The sequence below is a fragment of the Ambystoma mexicanum genome, chromosome 9 (genome assembly GCF_040938575.1).
Source record: "Ambystoma mexicanum isolate Mex_15411 chromosome 9, UKY_AmexF1_1, whole genome shotgun sequence".
In the NCBI taxonomy this organism is placed as follows: Eukaryota; Metazoa; Chordata; class Amphibia; order Caudata; family Ambystomatidae; genus Ambystoma; species Ambystoma mexicanum.
This window is the reverse complement of record NC_090931.1, coordinates 141,608,884-141,630,561: the sequence shown is the minus strand read 5'-3', so window position 1 is coordinate 141,630,561 and position 21,678 is coordinate 141,608,884. Positions and strand designations below refer to the sequence as shown.

At 44.4% G+C, this 21,678-nt stretch overlaps 1 protein-coding gene and 1 long non-coding RNA gene across 2 annotated transcripts in view; one reads left to right on the top strand and one right to left on the bottom strand.

The window, feature by feature from the left end:
• The window catches only part of POU2AF2 (POU class 2 homeobox associating factor 2), a 106,164-nt gene extending 101,750 nt beyond the window's left edge, over positions 1-4,414 (top strand). Inside the window, exons 4-5 of the mRNA XM_069617268.1 lie at positions 167-465; positions 3,428-4,414. Of these exons, the coding sequence (XP_069473369.1) occupies positions 167-465; positions 3,428-3,838 (710 nt within the window). The 3' untranslated portion in view covers positions 3,839-4,414. The remainder of the gene's footprint in view (positions 1-166; positions 466-3,427) is intronic.
• The window catches only part of LOC138487764 (uncharacterized), a 147,875-nt gene that overhangs the window by 112,784 nt on the left and 13,413 nt on the right, over positions 1-21,678 (bottom strand). The gene's annotated exons all lie outside the window — the stretch shown is intronic.

Below are 21,678 nucleotides of genomic sequence, written 5' to 3'. Positions count from 1 at the left end.
TAACCTATTACTGCTGACAATGTGCACGCTACATATTTATTTGTACAAAGACAGTGCTGCGAGCGGCAAAGTGTTTGGTGCTCCATGGCACTTAATTTCAAAGATTGTCTATAATATTGTAGTGGATTTGAATGCCGATGTTGGACATTTTGTTTTCTCTCCCCAGGCTCCCCTTCTTTGTCAAGCTACTACAGTGTAAGGAGACCATACCTGCCCGACTCTGACTACCACACGGGGAAGCAGTACTCAAACGACATCTATCCCTCAGCCTTGGGTTCAAAACCCTTGACGTGCGAGTCGTCTTCGGGTCAAGGATACCCGCCTCTACTGGACCCTTACTTCACGGAGCCCTTTGGAGACTACCGCACGACATCCGCAGCATCCAGCACAGGCTCCCTGTTCAGTGCCTCAGCACTACCTTCAATCCTACCTCACTACCCGGGAGAGTCCTCACACTATTTACTTGTGAGTACATGCATATGAACAATACAACACAAAGTTGGATTCCTCCTTTTTCTTTAGAATCTGTGATTATTAGTGTTCTAGGATAACACATAGTAGGTGAAATGTTTTAATTGAGCTCAGTCAGTACAAACAGAAGATATGATATAGTTAAAGTATGATGGGGGTCATTACAAGTTTGCCGGTCAGGGTACTAGGGTACCGGTAAGCTTGCCGGCACCGCAGATCACGGACCGGAAATCTACGAGTTCTGCTTGCGGGTGCTATTACGGCTGCCAGGTCTGTCCTGGCAGCTGTACCGGCACCAGCGAGCAGAACTTGACGATAGCGCCGGCACCGTTATTAACGGTGCCGGCGCTACCGTGCTCACCATTCCCATTTCAGCCCTCTGGACTGACAATTACCAGGTGCGGAAAAAAAAAAAACTCAGGCCGGCACGACTACTGCCATAGTCGTAATGAGGCCCGATGTGTTGTGAAATTGATATAGACAGCAAAATGTAACTAGCCCCCTATAACCCCCGCTAAAAGCGAATGCTATTGAGTTCCAGTCAGCGTGCTGAGCATCCCCACATCCGTGTTTATCAGGCAAATTGGAGCAGCATTAATGATCATTTAGTAATGATTTCCATGTTTCCACCAGACCCATTGACAAACCATGGTGACCTAACATGTCTCCACACTCGGCCATGGTTAGCTCGTGAGATTTTCCAGGAATGTAACTACTGAGGAGAGTAGCAATTTCATTGCCCATGGCAGTGAAGCTGAAGACCAGCTGGGCATACGTCGAGCGTGTAGAGGCAAAGGAGCAGATTCTGGGAGCTCGGGCACACTCGTGAAACATAAAATGCAGTACCTCTGGTGCCAGGGGTCTATTTTGCACAAGCCCCGCTTGACACGTTTTAAGCACTACTGGGTGGTACTAGTGAAAGGTTATGGTGCTTTACCATTGCTTACGGGAATGTTTTAAGGGCGACTCAGCCACCTCGTTCACAGCCATATTTGTACAAACATTTCAACAAGAGCTTAGCTTTGAGCTCAGCTTTTTATCCTGCATTAAATGCTGCGTAATTATGATCTAAGCGGGCATGCCTGGTGGCAGGCTGGTTAATTGGCACTGTCACAGTTTTATTTTAATAACAACGTCATCCATTTGTTCATAAGAAGGGAAGGCACCAGTTTAAAAACTGACAATTTGGCCAATACAGAAACACTCAGATTTGTGAGCACTCTGAGCACTCAGTTGGTAAACGTGGGCACCATGAATTTGCAAAGGTGTAGTAATGTCCGCCACAAGTCTCCAAGCTAATCCATGGGTATTAGAAGTGCACCTGTTTTGAATTTGTATTATTAATCAGGTGGTGCGCTGCTAGTTTGACGTTTTATGGCCAGTCAGATAAGTGGGCCAAAGGCCGGCCAACAGAACTGCAGGCTGCAGTTTTGAGTCCTGATGAAGACTCTTCAGACTTCCATCCATTGTGGTTCCATAACAGGAGTAGTATTGAGTTGGGCAAGAAGGACACCTGTCTGGCAAGCACCTGGAGATGCTTCTCTTTTCACAACCTAGGCCAGGCCACCAGAGAAGGAATGTTTTCATTGACATCCTCAAAAGGCAAAACCATTAAAGGGAAACAAAATCCCTCAACGTGAAAATGTCAGGCATTGATGCGGATCGTCCTTTAGACTGTTGAGCGTTCTCTCAGTGCAGAGCATAAACACAACGTTTACCATGGGGGTCGCCGGGATTTGAGAGGGAAGGTGCAGAGATCCCCCCACTACGTACTTAAGACATACACACATATATCAAGTGCAAAATAAAGCCGCTTAATGTGGACATGCATGCACACCCCCTATTGTACTCAAGGGGTTAAAAGGTGTATGTGCACTTGTCCTATTGGTGGCATAACAACAATTACAGGAAATGGTACACAAGCTTCCGTATACCGCTTGCTTCGAGTCACATTCTTTTCAATACGCTTGGCTTTGCCGTTCCGCAACTCGGTGCCTTGACCTGACCAAATGGATTGAGGCCCCCAGCAGAGCTTCATTTCCAATCTGTGCGCTACACACTCACAAACTTGGCCTTGAATTTTGATCTTCCTTAAACAACGGCTACTCGGGCTCCAGGCCAGGAATAGCAGGACAGCTAAGTGGACTCTGTTCCACCAGGGATGAGGGGAGTTCTCCCACTCCTTCAGAAAGTATCTCCTGATTACATCCAGACCCCAGCTGAAGAAGCTTGACCTCATTTCCCAGAGGAGGAACACGACATGCCTTAGATACCAATGGAGCATCCATCACACAGGGTGAAGACTCCTTCTGAGCGATGCCAACATTTCTGTATAGCACAGGTGATGCCGCAGAGCTCCAATGAGTGAAGCAATCTCATTAGTCTTCTTGGAAAACTCCTCATCCGTACAGCTCACAAAACTGTTTGTGCTGATTGACACATACCAACCTAGTGAACATCAATCTTTTAGCGCCTTAAGTGCCAAGGACGAGTATGCTTGTGCTTTTTTGCATGGACATGTTTTCATGATTTCAACCTAAAATACCCCCCTACATTTACCTGGAAAATGTCCAGTCCCGGTGAGGGTTGCTGAAGGCAACACTGCACTAATAGCGGGATGCTCACGGCAAGATCTTGATGGCACCTGCGGAATTGAAATGGAATATTTGTTATGCACAAATATCCTCTCTTTATAACAGCACACATTTCATTTTCAGCATCTAAATGTTGCTATGACAACCTGACTCCCAGAAGACCACTGAAGAAGGCACTAGGGTACAAAACTGCAACCTCTTTTGCTGGAACATAATGAAGTTATTTTTCGACTATGTGTAATTGTTTTAGATTTGTATATGTTGTTCTATACCACGAAAATGTGGTGTAATTTTATATTTTCATATGGTCTAATCAAAAATATGTTCTCTTTTGCAACCCATGGTTATAACTACATCAACAGAGAGATTCCTGGGAGCAGACGGTGCCAGACAGCATTGGTCAATCAGACGTCTTGTGTCCAGAGACCCTGCAAGCTGTTTCATCCTCCACCTCCAACTGCCTCACGTCGCATCATGATCCCGCGAGCGGCCCCCAGTACAGAAGCTCGAGCCGAGGTGCTGCACTTCCTGGCACGCAATCCTACTCCCTGCACCCGCTCGACGATGGGCCCTACTCCACGAGTTTCTCGGCGACGCCATCTTACGCCTTCTCGCCGTTCATGACTGTTCCAAATGAGTTGACGACCAAGATGGTCCACTTCTCATCTGAAGAGAATTCTGAAGCCAGCACAATTCATGATGCCTCCTCTTGGCCCAAGGAAGATGGGGGCGTTGTGTGGGGGCCCTATGAGTTCAGACGGAATTACCAATGATACAGACTGGTCCATTGTGCTTTCTATGAGTTACTTTGCTGAGTTACAACACAATACATCAACATGTTTAAATTCTTCAGAGAAGTATATTTTAGTTGCTTAGGCGAGCTATTCTCATTTCTTTTCAGGATATTTTCCATGGAAATACATGCACGTGAGGCAGCTGCCTTCCTTCTGGTCTTGACCGGCGTTTCATATAAGACATTTGTGAGCAGTGTAAAATGAAGTTTATTTTTGGATCTCTAAAGACTGCAAAGTGGATATTAAATTATTAAAGGGCAAGCATCAGAACACTGGGATAACACCCCTCTGGTGCTTTGTTGGAATTTTTAGAACTGTGTCTATTATCATGGGTTTATTTTTACAGTAAGAGAGTCTGGCTCACTTATCCATTTGTTTAGATTTAAAAAATGTTTTGCAAGTTTGTTCTTAATTTTTTTAAATAATGTAAATATACATATTAAAGTTTTGTTTTTCATATGGTGGTCAGTAAAGTACTTAGATCCTATTCTTGTCACTTGCATTATATGTTTATAGGATATTACATCAGTTATTGAGTGTCATTTAAACACATATATGTTATATGCATAAATATTTTTATCATTGAATAAGGTATCATTGCCTGTCCCCTTTACATGGAGGTCAAAGAACGTGAGGGAGCAGAGTAATTTAATAATATCAGAAAAGGGAACGAGGAAATGGTGCGGCCAGAGAAAGGAGGTTAAATCCTGGTTGCAAATGCACTGCTATGATATGATAGGTTATTTATAACATGCTTAATACCGAGAGATTTCTAAGCGCGGACCTGGGGATCGAATCTGTGTTGCACCGGGTCATCTTGCTTCCAAGGTGAGCATGTTACCCCTGAGCTATCCTCCCAAGACCGAAGTATCAAGGTAAGGTACTCAAGAAACTGGCAGCATATGTACAGACAGGCACTATTTACAGTACTGAGTGATGTTACCACCTGCCAAGCCCATAACATGTGGGGTATTTCCCACATGTGGTATTCCTGGCTTGAGCTAGCTGGTGTAAACCCTGGCTTTTTTAATACTATCCGCTGGCTCTGTGGTATGGATTCAGCAAGCGGAAGAAGCAGAGCGGGGGGCAGCACTGCACCCCCATCCTGATGCGGCCCTGCCACTTTGCTGTCAGCTGGCAGCGTTGAACAAAAGCCTTTTTCCCATTGAAGTGAGCGCCTTTACAAGACCATTGGGCTCATTTAATGGGGGAAGCATTGCACCGTCTGGTGGAAGCCTAACCTACAACCAGGGTTTATTACCACCAAAGTACAATATAGGGGCTCTCCCCCTTTAAGTGTCTCAACACAAGTAGAGTGAGGCGGTATCCAGTGATTTTACCTAATAAAAACATAGAGAATTCAATGTTACTGAGTTGAAAATACCAAACAAATACCGATTTAAAAACAAAAAAAGCTATGTGGGGGTGGGCTAAGGTGTTAAATCTGGCCGGGAGGGAGTTGGGTGGGGTGCTAAACATGGTGAAACAAGTAGCTAGGGGGACCCACTCCGCCCAAAATAAATCGGTATAGTTTTCGGTATTTTGGGTTCGTTAAGGTTTCATTCTCTGTTTTTGGGTTCGACACAATCACCTGGATCTGAGTGAGGCATTTAATTGATATATTCTGTAGTGGAATAGTTCGAAATTGAGAAAGTGCAGCTGCTGATCTAATTGGTCGCAGAGAGATGGGAAGAAAGGGGAGTGAACGGTACATTTACATCGAGGAAACAACAAAGGACCTGTTTCACAAATATTTGCACAGAAGCCAGTGGCGTAACACACGATCTGGGGCCTCCCCTGCGAGCCATGCCGCGGCTGTCCCCCCCCAACTCTGCAACAAATCACGGGTCGCGCCACACTCTTGGCCGACCTCGATTACCACGCTTGCGCAATACGCACAAACGTGCTGCTCAAGGGGTTTGCTGCACACTGCACCAGGAGAAAGGTATAAATATGTGTTTTAATGCAAAATACAGCACACTTTCTGAGAAAAATTGGCTAAAAAGCCACAGTGTTTGCTATCGTTTTGTAGGGTAACACCAATCCAATGTATGTAAGTCACCAACAGTGCACAGAACATTAATGCTTTGCTATTGAACATTGCATGCCACATTTAGACATACCTAGACTGGTTGCACCAAAGTGCCAGTCAAAGCAATAACACTCATCAAGAAGAGAGCACACGTTCAAGCCTGCGTCTCTGCGGTCTCTAACAGCACAGCCAAAGTCTTCAAAATCTGCAAGGAGCTGGCCAATCCTGTTGCGGTCTCTACCTCTCCTGTTCCCTCAACAGGCTCTCTATACGGATTTGGTCTCTCGCTTCTCCGCTAAAACTCAGGACATCCTGTCCACTATCTGCTCTTCCTCTCTCGCCCACCTTAGGCCATCTCTCCCTCTCCTCCTCCTTTGTCCTCTTTCTCTCTAACACCTGATGAGCTTTCTCGAAAAGTCCCATCTATGGAAGTGTCAACCAAAAAGGTGCTCGCCCGGTCCTTCAGAACCATGAAGCAGCATATTGACACCATTGGCCGATTTCTGAAATCCTTCTTTTCCCACTGGAACTTTCCCCTCTCCCAAACTGTTGGAAAAGCTGTCCATCCCCCAGCTTACTCTCCACACAGAATCTGTTGGTTGTCTCCATGACCATCAGTCGGGCTTAAGAGCTGCCAGAGGCATGGAAATTGCTCTCCTGTACACCTGTGAAGATCTGATCTCTAACTTTGATTCCAGCGTTCCTTCTGTCCTCATCCCCATTGAACTTTCCTCTGCTTTCGACACAGTCAACCACGCCATCCTGATCAATTGATTCTGGAAGAACCTGGGCATCATGGATCCGGCCCTGGAGTGGCTGACCTCCTTCCTCTTGGACCGCCCCTCCCGGGCCCAATTTGGTCCCTTTCTCTCTGCCACCCCTCTCTACCTGTGGCGTTCCCCAGGGCTCTATCCTCTCACCCTGGTCTTTCAACCTCTACATGGCACCTTTGGCACCATCTGATCTCTACCTTCTCCTCTAACTTTCAGTGTTATGCGGATGACACTTACTTTCCTTCCTTCCTCTCTCGCTCATTCCTGGTGTCATCTTCAACTCCACTCTCTCTTTCTCTCCTCACATCGCCTCACATCTACCAGCTGCACCTCCTCAAAGGGACTCTTCCCTTTCTCTCTTTCCCCCCAGAAGCAGAAGCTCACTGTCTCCAGAGCCCTCTCTAGGCTGGACTACTGCAACAGCCACTTTCTCAATCTGCCTTCCTCTACTGTCCGCCCTCTGCAACTTATCCAGAACAGGACTGCAAGACTTATCCTTGGCCTCAAGCCCAAAGACCATGTCTCTCCAGCCATGAAATGTCTCTCCTGGCTCCCGGTGGCTGCAAGGATCAAGTTCAAGACCCTTTGCATTGTGCACAAGGCTTTCTGGAGCTGGGATCCGCAATACATCCAACACTCTCTTCCAAAATACGGTCCTTCTCGAGCCCTAAGGGTTAGATGCTCCTGCAGGCAGAGAGTGGGGGGTAGATCTCGCTCCTCTGTAGGTGCCTCCCTCTGGAATGGCCTCCCTGCCCCTCCCAAACTTGAGCCGGACCACCTGAAGTTCCGGAAGCAGCTCAAAATGTTCCTCTTCTCCTTTGCATTCTCTCTCTCCCTCCACTGCTGACCCACCTGACCTAACTGTCTGCTGTACCAACTGGTTGCTTGGCTACCCTCAGTCCAGGCTCTTTCTTGATCAGTCATCCTTGAACTGCCTCTGGGCCTACCACACAGTTAGGGGCTGAAACTGTAACCCCACAGTCCTTCTTTTGTCTTGTCGTGCCTAAAAATACTTGTGTACAGGCACATTATATATGACTTATCATATCATATCATAATTTTATCACAGATGCCCAGAGAAATATACAATTTGGCAGTAGGAAAAAGGCTAGACTGGCAGAACCCTAATGCCAGCCTAACCAGGTAATTACACTTAGCAGGACTGCTTTATCAGAAATGCCCAGTTAAAAAAAGTCATACCAAACTGAGGAATGACTAGACTGGCTGCACCAAAATGCCTCTCTAGCCACTAATAGCACATATCATGCCTGCTTAGCATGGGCATGGACGACCATTATGATTTATTGCACAAACCCGCCCATACACATCCCGTCTCCCTCCCATCACCTACCCCAAACTGCAAAATCAGCTCATTGGCCCAGAATTACCTCCACGTCCCTCTTCCTTGTCCGAGTGTTTACGTATGAGGCTGCTTGCCTCATAGGTAAGCACTGGGATAGGGAAGAATGGGACTAGGATTAATGGAGATTACAGGTAGCTAAGTCAGATATTACCTTCATGTACCTCTACCTCATCCCAGTACTTGTGTAGGAGGCATAGTGCCTCCTACACAAGTACTGGAATGAGGAAGAATAGGGCTATGAGTACTGCATATTACAAATAAGTAACCAAGCATTAAAGACAAGTAGTGGTGCAAGACCATTGAGCTGACTGGCCTTCAGCACCCCACCCTCCCTCCCCCTTGAAATTGTAGGCTATGTTGACTTGACCTAGCTGACCTACAGAGCAGTTGCTGGACAGAAAAGAACAAGATGTTAAACAACAACTGGTTTTCGCTGTTAACAAGGGCCCAGCCAGCAATTACTAACGTACAGCATTTCACTGTTAGTACCTGCATTTAAATGCCAATTTTTTAGGCAATTGAAATTGTGATGTGGGTTTAGTACTTGCATGTAGGGGAGTGATTGGAAGGGTAGAGAGGGAACAGGAGACCAGTCATTCTTACAGCAGTCGATAAGTGGGTGCTTTCATACTTAAAGGAGAGCAACATTGAGGCTGCACTAGAATAGTCTCATAAAATTCGCAAAGAAGTTAGATGCCCCCACACAAATATGTTTGCTCCTCCCCCACCATACGTGACTTCAGCGCCTCTCCCAACATTTGAAGAGTTAGCCCCCATGAAATGTAGGTTTTATTGTGCCCCTGAACACAAGCACACACATCAATTACCATATGCACACACGCACCCCCAGCCATCCATACATTTAAGTGTGCACCCTTTCACCATAGAGGCACACACAGGCAGCCACCCATACATTTGTGTGCACCCTTTCACCATACACTCACACAGACAGTCACCTATACATTTATGTGCGCACCCTTTCACCATACAGGCACACCAAGTCAGCCACCCATACATGTAAGTGTGCATCCTTTTTATTGTACATGCACACACTCATACCCAGCCACCCATACATTTGTGTGCACTCTTTCATCATACACTCATACACGCACACGCCATGGGGTTGAGGGGAGCCATAATACTTCATAAAGAAATTATTTCTGTTAAGGACCAAACCATAATGGAAAACATGTCTTTATGAAGGTAGAGTGAATTCAAAAATAAACAATTTATTTTTGAAGTCGTAGAGCTGCCCCCACTACATGACATGGAGGCTTCCAGCCTAGGGTCTTAATCTCATGGGGTCAGAGTAGCCCCAAGACCTCAAAAAGAAAGTTTCTTTTTGTATTCACTCTGCCTTCATAAATAAATTATTTCAGTTACAGAAATAATTTCTTTATAAATACAGAGTGGATTCAAAAAGAAGTAAAAAAAAACGAAATTTTGAAAACTTTTTTTTTTCATTTTTTTTTACTCCAAGTCGGGCCCCCCCCAGGGCATGTGGTAATGGGACCCCCCCGCACTGCGGGTGCTGCGGGGCCCCTGTTACGCCAGTGACAGAAGCAACCTAAGGGATGACCATAAGCATTTCATATTTGCACCTGCTACCTCTTACCCGACTGACAAAGCCTACAGCTGGGGCAAACCTGGAGATGCCTGGTGCATTGCTGAGACATCCTTGAGGACATCTGCATGGGCCATTGATGTGCTACCATCTCAAGGATGCACCAGGCACATCCAGATGTGCTCCATCTCCAGGATGTACCAGACACATCCAGATGTGCTCCATCTCAAGGATACACCAGGCACATCCAGATGTGCTCCATCTCAAGTACTAGAAATTAAAGAGATATCACTAGAGAAAATCTTCGCCCACACATCCTGCCCACCCTGAACAATGTCTTATTATCCTGTTCAGACCCTACAGTCTTAGTTGATACCTATAATGCTACGATTCTTAAAGCTATGGACACTATTGCCGCCATTAAATATAGGAAATCTAAACCACACACTCACATCAATTTGTGATTCACACCACAGTTGTGGGCCTTGCGCAAAGAAAAAAGAAACAAGGAAGCTCGTTGGAAAAGTCACCCTATGGATACCAACAAGGATAGCATCATCATAGCGTCACTCAACTATAAAAAGGCAATCTTCCTAGCCAAAAAGGAGACTTACAACAAACGTATTTTGCAAGCAGAGTTGAACACCAAAGAGCTCTTCAAGATTCTTAAAGAACTTGAAACACCTTGCACACCACCTGACTCATGTAGCAAAGACAGCTCTTGGTCTTCAAACATACAAAACACACTCCTTGATAAAATTGCTATGCTACAGGGCAAAATCAATGCCATATAAAGCACCCTCCAGCCCAGCACTCTACCTACCCCTCCCCGGATACAAGCCACCACACTCCACTTACTCTTATACCTTTCAGTGTCTCACCTGTAACCATCCCTGAGGTTGAGAACATCATCAGTAAACTCAAACGTTCCAACTGCCAGGGCGGCACTTGCCCCGCTCCCATTATAAAAGAGGCCTCTCATGAGCTAGCTCCTTTCATCACTGCGCTAATTAACGCGTCTTTCAGCACAGGCACTGTGCCAGACAACCTGAAGGATGCATGTGTTATTCCCCTTCTCACAAAACCTTCTCTAGACCCAAATATACCCACTAACTTCAGACCCATCACAATCATGCTGTTCCTGCAAAAAATCTTGGATCGAGCTGCCTACCTTCAGATCCAGGAGTACTTGGAACGCAATAATCTCCTTGGCCTTAGACAGTCTGGTTTTCGCCCCAAGCATGGAATGGAAACAGCCTTGCTAGACTTAAAAACCCAAATTGAGGACCTAAAAGACAATGGCAAGATCACCCTCCTCTTACTACTGAACCTATCGGCCGCTTTCGATTTGGTGAACCACCAAATCCCATGTCGCCATCTCAAATTGGTAGCCCACTTCTCCGATAAAGCCACCACATGGATCAAATCCTTCCTGGCCAACAGATCCATGCGGGTCTTCTCTCTGTTGCCTCAGCTGACCCTGCTCCAGTTCGCTGCACCGCTCCCCAAGGTTCTTGTGTTTCACCCACACTCTACAATGTGTTCACAAAACCGCTCTTTGATATACTCGACTATCTGGGTGTCACCTGCACGAATTATGTTGATGACACCCAAATACTCATCCCTATCTCGAGCAATCACACAGCTGACACCAAAGCCTTAAACAATGTTTACATGATCATCCTGGCTTGGATGGCCCAACATGAACTCTGTCCTAATGATGATAACACAGTTCTCCTCATTCTGGGCTCCCCCAATCGATTGAGCAAACTAGGGCCTACATTCAAATCCTTTGTCATCGATGGCAATACTGTTAAGGTGACCAACGACACCAAAATGTTAGTTATCTGCCTTGACTCTTCCTTATCCCTCATGAGACAAACTAACACGGTGATCTCAGCATCCGCGTACACATGCAAACTCATCACTGCTTGCCAGCCATTTATCACTTCAACTAACTGCATTATTCTAGCTACAACTCTAATTATGTCTAAGGTAGACTATTGCAATGCCCTTTATCTTGGGACTAGCCAACGCAACATCATTAAGCTTCAGGTCATTCAAAATAATGCCATCAGAGCTGCCCTGAACATCCCCAGGAACCAACACATCTCAGACACCCGACACAACCTGCACTGTCTTTCTGTTGCTCAAAGACACTCCCTTAAAGCCTTGACCCTCACACACAAATGCTTGACCAATAATGCTCCCCTCTACCTGGCCACCCGATTCTCACTGCAAATTTCAAACCAGCCACAAAGAGCAGCCCAAACCCACTGCCTCTCCATACCCAGATTCAAATTACAAAAATCTGGTGGGGGCAGTTTCCTGGTGCTCGCTTCCAAACTATGGAACTCTATACCTACCTCACTTAGACTACAACCTTTGTTCTCAGTCTTCAATAACAAAGCCAAATCTTGGCTCATGGCCCAAGACCCAAGCAATCCCTTAATGTAACCCAAATACGAGGACCGGTTCATTCACTGTAACTGCCTTAACCTGATCGCAACACTTTAAATACCTGTAACTTTCTTGTATATATTTCACCATGTACAGTATGTTTGTAATTTTATCTCTATGCCCTTAATGTAACCTATGACATGTTTGTAAAGGCATCAGACCAGCCAGAGAGAGATGACAATTAGTTTATTAGCAACATACAAGTCACACAGGTAGAGACCCCCAACCCTCTCCACAGCATAACATCAACTGTCTCTCCTCAAGGAATAACATTACATATGATTCTACAGAAGAACATGTCATAGCATTCTTCTCACAGCGTTCTACTGATCAGATCTACATTGTCAGCCCACACTGAGATATCACCATAACACACCCCCCTCCCTTATCAAATAAAACTATATACGTATATATTAGTTTTTCTTTTTTTTTTTAAATATCCAAAGAAATAAACTGACAAGATTGTGAAGTTGCCAAGTGTGAGCACACCTTACTTTCTCACCTTGGCAACCCGTGACAGATTCCAAACTTACCCACTCTCCAATTTTACAGCACCCTCAAACACCTGAGCCACCCTAACAGGATCAGAATACAGAGGATCCCCCTTCTTTGCTATGACAGCCTTTCTTATTCTGACCATGTCACCTACTTCAACAATTGTTCTCTTTCTGGGGAATTTCTCATTGACCTTTTTAACCCACTTATTTTTCCGTTCATCCATCTTTTTTTTTTACTTCTTCCACTACCTTATCTACCTCTCTCGCCCGGCCCAACCAAGCTGGCGACAATACTGTGTTGCCCTTCCGCCCTCTCATCAACTCAAATGGACTAACTCCCGTTTCAGCATTGGGAGCCATTCTCAAAGCATACATTTGTTCCTTCACAGTCACCTTCCTGTCCAAACCACATGCGCTGCCTCTTCTGATACCCTCCATAATGCAACGGTTGACCCTCTCAATCATGCCGTTGGCTTGGGGATAATACAATGCCGTCTTTTTGTGTTTAACACCACACTTGTACATGTACTCTTGAAAGAATCTTCCCGTGAACTGTGGACCATTGTCCGTCAACACACTCCTAGGTAATCCTTCCCTCTCAAACACTTCCTCCAGGAATGCCGCTATGGACCGTCCCGTAACGTCCCTCATTATCTTAAACTCCGTCCACCTCGAGACCATGTCCAGTAGTGCAAGAATAAAACTACCTCTACCCCTGCCCATGTCTACAGGTCCTAACATATCCATGGCCAAATCCTGCCAAACACCCTTGGGACTTTCTGTTCCTATCACTGGCTGTGTCACCGCTGATATGTTCTTCCCTGACTTAGTACAATCAATACAACCTCCAATTACCCTCTCAATCTCACGGTCCAGCCACGGCCACCAATAATCGGCCTTAATCACCTCCTTGGTCTTAAATGCACCAATATGTCCTTGATGCGCAATATCAATACGTTTTCTTCTTAGGCAACTCGGCACAACTAACTTGTCCCACCGATATACCAAACCGTCCTTCACGGATAATTCAAACCTCACCTCCCAGAAAGCCCTTTCTTCACCTGATAACAACCTCTTTTCTGGCCAATCACCTCTAATGAATGGCATTATGCGCTTCCACATGTCATTCAAAGCAAATGCGTTGATCCATTCTTCTTTGTGAATTATACCTCCTCCAGTGGTAAAAACCATAGACTCAATATCAGCATAACTCTCATTATCATGCTCATCTCAACCCTTATTCTTGATGCATGGTCAGCTTGCACATTGTCTTTTCCTGCCACAACCTCTATGTTAAACTTGTGACATTGTAGTCTTGTTACCCAACATGCAACCCTTCTTGACACTTTGTCTAGTCCCTTATTTTCAAATATGGCTTTCAAAGGCTTATGATCTGTTCTCAATACAAAGTCTTGGCCCCACACGAAGTTTTTTAACTTTTCAATTCCCCAATGACATGCTAATGCCTCTTTTTCCAAGACAGAGTAGTTGAGTTCAGCTCCCCTCAACATGCGTGAAGCATGTAACACCACCATCTCTGATCCGTCCCTTCCAACTTGAGACATCACCACCCCAATTCCAGTTTCACTCGCATCCACAGCTAGTATCGTCTTTTGCCTAGTGTCTTACATGGCCAAAGGTTTGATCATGTCAATTTTTGACTTAATCTCATGAAATTCTCTTTCGCACTCCAAACTCCAATCAAACTCTACACCCTTTCTCAATAATGCCCTCAGCGCAGTAACATTACCCGCATTATTCTCAATGAAACGATGATAGAATTCTATTGTCCCCAAGAATGAGCGTAGTTCTGCCTTATTTTTAGGAGATTGCATTTTCTTTCTACCATCAACTAGCTCTCTCTTTGGCTTCAATCCTTCTTCAGATATTTGATGGCCTAAATATTCCACTACCCGAGTGGAAAAAACACATTTCTCCCCTCTCAAAGTAATTCCACGGGCCCTAAATATTTCCAATACAGTTTCCACTTTTTTCTTCAGATCTTCTTGGGTATTTCCACAGATTAACACATCGTCCTGGAAACACCAAACATTGGTAATACCTTTGAATAACCCATCCATCACTTTTTGAAAAACAGACGATGCTGAAATCAAACCAAATGGCATGCGCCTAAACTGGTAGATACCATCGTACGTAATAAAAGCTGTAAGTTTGCGTGACTCAACATCTAGGTTAATCTGATGATAGGCACTAGCCATATCTAATTTGGCAAAGAATTTGGCGTTTCCGATCCTGCTCAATTAACTCCCTTATGTTGGGAAGCGGGTGTCGACCTGCCACCACACATCGGTTTAATTCTCTCAGGTCGATGCATACTCTCAACTCCCCACTTGGTTTTTTAACAACAACTACAGGGGAGATCGATTCAACCACCTTGGCTGGTTCAATGATACCAGCTTTCATCATTTTCTCCAATTCTACACTCACAGCATTGCGCATTGATAGCGGCAATGGTCTGAGTTTCGCCGCCACAGGTTTGCTACCATCCTTTAAAACAATTTTATGAACCATACCTTTGAGGCAACCAACACCTTTGTTGAAAACATCAGGATATTCAGCAATCAGACTGTTGGGAATCACTTCCAAACCCTTGCGCACAGATTCCTTCCCTACATTTAAAACCTGTTCATCGCTATTGGGATCTAACTTGATACATAGACCCCTTTGTTCCTTCCATCCTAACAACGTCTCACCATTCTTTCTGATATATAGCTTGCCATACGTAACCCTCTCTTTAAATTTGAACCTTGCCGTACAACACCCTAACACCTCAATTTTGCTACCATTATAGCCACCAGGAGTCTGTCTGATGTGCTCAACTCATCCATCCTTCCACCAACCACATTCTCATATACAGCTTTTGACATCAAGGTAATTTTAGAGCAAGAATCTGCAAGCATCTTAACCTGGCACCCATTCACTTCAACCCAGGCTGAAGGGTGCTCACACTCATCCAACTCAGTTCACTGAACCATGTTAACAGTGACAATTTCATTATCAGATCCCTCACACTCCTCTGATGAAGGTCCATCAACTTCCTCAATCATCATTACACTTCTACCCGCACCAATATTGTAATTAACACAATTCTCAAAATGTCCCCATCTTTTACAAATATTGCATTTCGACTTCCTCCCGGGACATATGGGCGAGGTAGATAGATGGTGGGCACTTCCACACCGAAAGCAAAAACGTTCCTCTCTCTTTTTGCCCAGTTTCTGTATAAATTATCTTTGGGAAAGTTTATTGGATGTCTGAGCTCCATTACCACCTTTCCCTTGGTACCCCTCTGATTTGGCCGTTTTCCCTTTCTGTTTTCTCTGAGCCTTGGTAACATCTCTTTTCTTGTCACCTACTCTCAGAACCTCAGCCTGCTGATCAACTCTGTTATCTTTCGTCCCCAACTTTGCGACACACTGTAGTGTATGTTCAATCCTTTTTGCTATACCAATCACCTCATCCAGGCAAGGGTCATCTTTCAACCAAACTTCTTCTCTAATTTTGTCATTGGAGCAGTGCAACATAAATTCGTCCCTAATGTGTTCATCCAAGCTTTCCCCAAATTTACAATTCATTGACAAATGTCTCAGAGCAGTGATGTAGTCTTCAACCGATTCGCCCTCCTGTTGTGTTATCTCATACCAAAATGATAACGTTCCAACACAGTGCTTATTTTTGACTCGAAATGTTTGTCTATCTTTGCTAGTGCTGCCTCAAAATCATTCATGCCCTCCTCGGCATCCAATTCATTCACATTAGGTAGTGTTTCAAAAATTCTCTGCCCCTCATATCCCAGTAGGTGCATAACATAGACACCTTCCTCTCCACCGACATACCATTCCCACATGTGGCTTTCACATAATGGAGGAATCCCTTCTTCCAGGGTCCCCACTTTATTCCCGGGGGACCAGGAGACGGCAAGAACATCTGTGGTCCCGGTATGCCTGACAAAGCCATGCGTGCCCAGAATAGCGTTTCACTATGCAGGAAAAGCCGCAAATGCAAACTAAAAACTATACACAACCAAATTTTCCATTGCAGGCGCCGCTCACCTCTGTGAAGAACCACTGTAATTCAAATAGCAGGCGTGGGGCGTCCACAAAGCTCCACAAGTTATCTTACGTGGCGCAAGCTCTCCCACAAGCTTGCAGTTCAAACTCTCTGCAACCCCGACGTCTTCGGCAGATCCGACAATGCCTGCCGATCTCCTTCCACACACGCGTCCTCTCCACGACACGTGATCTCCTCCACTCGTTGTACAAGCGGGTGCGTCGCTTCCGCACTCGTAAAAGTGCGTGTATGCCGGGGTCCTTTGCACTCGATAGTGCGAGTTTGTGGGCCACTTCCGCACACGTGATGATCACGTGCGCCGGAGATCCGAGGGTCTGTTCCTCGCGACTCCGCGGCCCTACTCCCAGCCTTTCGGACACAGACAGGCACCCGAGCACCTCCCTTCGCTCACCTCGACTGATTCGGGTTCGCACTGCAGCGCCGGATATCACACGATCCGAGGGACGGCGCGCTGGGCCCGCTCTCTGCACTCGACGGGAGGGCTCCGCTCTGGCTTCCCACGCAGAGCTGCGCCCGGCTTGCGTCCAGCAGGCGGTGAGCGGTTGAGTCTGTGCAGTTACTGTCGTGCGAGTCGGTGGGGCAGCCTTCCCTCACCAGGCAGGCCCCGCGGCTAGGGGTCCCAGATCCTTGGAACCGCCTTTACTGCACCACGGGTCCGTTAGGCGGTTGGCAGTGGCCCTCTACGGTGCGCTTGCATACCACATCCCATCCTCGTCACCATATGTAAAGGCACCAGACCAGCCAGAGAGAGATGACAAGTAGTTTATTAGCAACATTCAAGTCACACAGGTAGAGACCCCCAACCCTCTCCACAGCATACCATCAACTGTCTCTCCTCAAGGAATAACATTCCATATGATGCTACAGAAGAACATGTCATAGCATTCTTCTCACAGCATTCTACTGATCAGATCTACATTGTCAGCCCACACTGAGATATCACCATAACAATGTTTATGTATATTGATGCTGTGAACCTAATATATGTGCCAAGATGCCCTTGGGCCAGGTGTGCTATATAAATAAAGAAATACAATACAAATACAGATGCGCCAGGGACATCCAGATGTGCTCCATTTCAAGGATGCACCAGGCACATCCAGATGTGCAGGAAAAAAGTTTAATTGTCAACAGCTAAACAGCTCGTCAATAACTACATCAGTTTAGGAAAAATGTCAATTTTAATATTCTCTCATAAAATTCAGGAGCCATAGTACATATAAAATGCATAATCAGACACTCTAAAATGGTACATATATGTAACAAGACACAAAACATATAACAAATTCTAAAAATAGAGATAACCAATTTATCAATCTATATTCAAACCGTTGCTGTTAATCCTTATACATTCGGGGTTTTAATCCTTAATGGATCACTCAATGTTTTATCACCTAATCTTATATTCAAATTGGGACACCCCTTTAGTGGGATATTAAATACTACCAGTCAATTCAGTATTATTTCTGAATTGGGAACTCGACATGTTTCAGTCCTCTTTATGATTGTAGGGACTTTCTTCAGGAGTAGTCAAGGAAATAGTATTTAGAGTAGAAACAGTGGGTCTGTGATCTTCTTGTTTTGAAGATATATTGAGCAGTAACTGTTGACAAAACCATAAAAAAGAATCAATGATTTAGATAGTATTCTTAGGACACGTAACCTAGTGTCAGAAGGAGTTCAGGATGAAACAAATGACCTGAACTTCTTAGTGTAGGTGCTCTCTTGGCTGTCAGTTGAAAAATCCACACGTGTTGGACGTATTTTCTTGGAGAAGAAGTATTCTTCCTTTTTATTCTGAAACAAATTAATAGATGTTTGCAAGAGAGTTGTGAAATCAGCATTTCACCCTTCGGCTAGAGCTTGTCAGTATAATGGGGTCATGGCAGTTCACTGCTAGTTTTATTGTGATTCCCTTTATGGAGACCTATCCTTAAGGAGAGTGAACATAGTAAGCTTTATGGGGGCTATATGATAGCTAATCCTGGTTAGAAAACAGACGGCTTACCTTCTGTAGGATCAGAGGCGGTATACTTATGGAGCTGCGAAACGATTAATGTACTCATTTACATCTGTTAAATGCCCCTTTATTGAGCGGCGTTTATGCGTCGCATGCGATGCTGTCGGGAACAGACTGATGGAAAAAAGAAAAATAGTCTACATGAGACTGGTCGTATTTTTTAACATAATGCATGCAGTTGTACTAGATCTAAACTCAGTTGAGCTCTTAGATGGTAGGTTAGAGATATCTAAGGTTATGATTCCTAATCTCACTGAAACGTTATTGGTGCTTGACTAATTTATATAATGCACTTGTTTACAAATTCTGAGTCGTGTGCTTTACTCCCTAGGTAGAGGCAGTTGGTTGATGCGTGCGCATTGAAACTTTAACACTATTTGGCGGTTAATTTACCTCTTAGTTCCGCTGTGTTTAGCGAGTTGTATCCAATACTCAGAATTTGTAAACAAGCACGGTATATAAATTAGTCAAGCACCAATAACGTTTCAGTGAGATTAGGAATCATACCTTAGATATCTCTAACCTACCATCTAAGAGCTCAACTGAGTTTAGATCTAGTACAAATGAATGCATTATATTAAAAAATACGACCAGTCTCGTGTAGACTATTTTTCATTTTTCCATCAGTCTGTTCCCGACAGCATCGCATGCGACGCATAAATGTCGCTCAATAAAGGGGCATTTAACAGATGTAAATGAGTACATTAATCGTTTCGCAGCTCCATAAGAATACCGCCTCTGATCCTACAGAAGGTAAGCCGTCTGTTTTCTAACCAGTATTAGCTATCATATAGCCCCCATAAAGCTTACTATATTCACTTTCCTTAAGGATAGGTCTCCATAAAGGGAATCACAATAAAACTACCAGTGAACTGCCATGACCCCATTATACTGACAAGCTCTAACCAAAGGGTGAAATGCTGATTTCACGACTCTCTTGAAAACATCTATTAATTTCTTTCAGAATAAAAAGGAAGAATACTTCTTCCCCAAGAAAATACGTCCAACACGTGTGGATTTTTCAACTGACAGCCAAGAGAGCACCTACACTAAGAAGTCCAGGTAATTTGTTTCATCCTGAACTCCTTCTGACACCAGGTAACGTGTCCTAAGAATACTATCTAAATCATTGATTCTTTTATATGGTTTTGTCAACAGTTACAGCTCTTCTAACGAATATATCTTCAAAACATGAAGATCACAGACCCACTGTTTCTACTCTAAATACTATTTCCTTGACTACTCCTGAAGAAAGTCTCTACAATCATAAAGAGGACTGAAACATGTCGAGTTCCCAATTTAGAAATAATACTGAATTGACTAGTAGTATTTAATATCCCACTAAAGGGGTGTCCCAATTTGAATATAAGATTAGGTGATAAAACATTGAGTGATCCATTAAGGATTAAAACCCTGAATGTATAAGGATTAACAGCAATGGTTTGAATATAGATTGATAAATTGGTTATCTCTATTTTTTAGAATTTGTTACATGTTTTGTGTCTTGTTACATATGTGTACCATTTTAGAGTGTCTGATTATGCATTTTATATGTACTATGGCTCCTGAATTTTATGAGAGATATTGACGAGCTTTTTAGCTGTTGACAATTAACCTTTTTTCCTACCTTTCTATGTATTGAATAAGTTCGTTTTTCCAAAATTCAAGGTAGGATTCCACTCCTAGCAGACATTTGGGATCTCTCCATTGTTTTTCACACATCCAGATGTGCTCCATCTCAAGGATGCACCAGGGACATCCAGATGTGCTCCATCTCAAGGATGCACCAGGTACATCCATCTGTGCTCCAGTTTAAGAGCTCATGAATAAGGCAGGAGATGAACATCTGTGGTCCTCACTGGCATTTCCTGATCTGCTCCAGCACAAGTGTTCTTGAATTAGATCGAAATCGTTATCATTTCTGTTACGAGCTGGCTTTTTTAGTGCCACAGCCAGCCTCGCCCTGGTGAATCGGCACTGGGAGAAATAATTGGATCCAAGCCGTGTGCACTTGTCCTCGGGCGCGAGTAATCAGCATTTTCCTTTGTGTTTGGGGAATAGTAAATAGGAAATTTCATTCGTTGTTTTTGAGTTCTTATATTAAAACACATTTGATAAGAATCCCAGAAACCCCCACACGCGCCTGTTCTACCCCTTAATATTTTGTCCAAGGATAAGGGGGTGCTCCTAAACACTAAGTGCCACTGACTATGTATTTTATTTGAAGTGCTGGTCTGAAATGAACCCTGTATTTGGGGTTCAATGGTTACATTGTGGTCCGTAGACCCACTCGACAAGAGTTCTGATAATGGCTTCTCCTCTTCACCAAGTGTGATCCTATGCAAATCATGTTTTCCCTGTGCTTCAATCTCCTTTTAAGAAAAGAATGTTTAACATGTACAACCTGAATAAGTGCCCCTGCCAAGCACTGTTTATTAACTAAACCTTTACAAATGATGTTGTCAAACAGCAAAGCATGTTTCTACTTTTATGATGAACCCTGAGGGGCTGATTTTGTCCAAAGCAGATCATTACAACGGCAGGTTCAAAGCATGTGTGAAATATGCATGCATTCTTTTTATGCTGCATGCCAGCTAATTTGCATAGCCACAGTGCATTGCTGTGTGACTCTGGTTTGCAGACGAACTTCCAGTGATGGTAACCAGGTGCACGTGCAGCTTTTTAGCTGAAATGGCTACCCTGTGATAGGGAATTGATGTAAAACTGTCCCCAGCCTTATAGATTTACAACAGGAGACATTTTAGATTGTGTATATCGGATGTACGTTAAAAGAACGTATCCCAAAATATCGAATTACAAAATTACGGCGCCCAATTGCCCGTGTATTATAATTTGATCTTTTGGGATTTTGCCCGTTTTCCCCCCACACTGCCTGTAATGTACACGGGGGCTTCGAACTGATCTACTATGCCGACTGCACACTAAACGTGCATTCGGTATTTTAGATTCGATCTTTTAGTCGATTTCCGTGGATTTCCGAACATGATCATTTCAGCG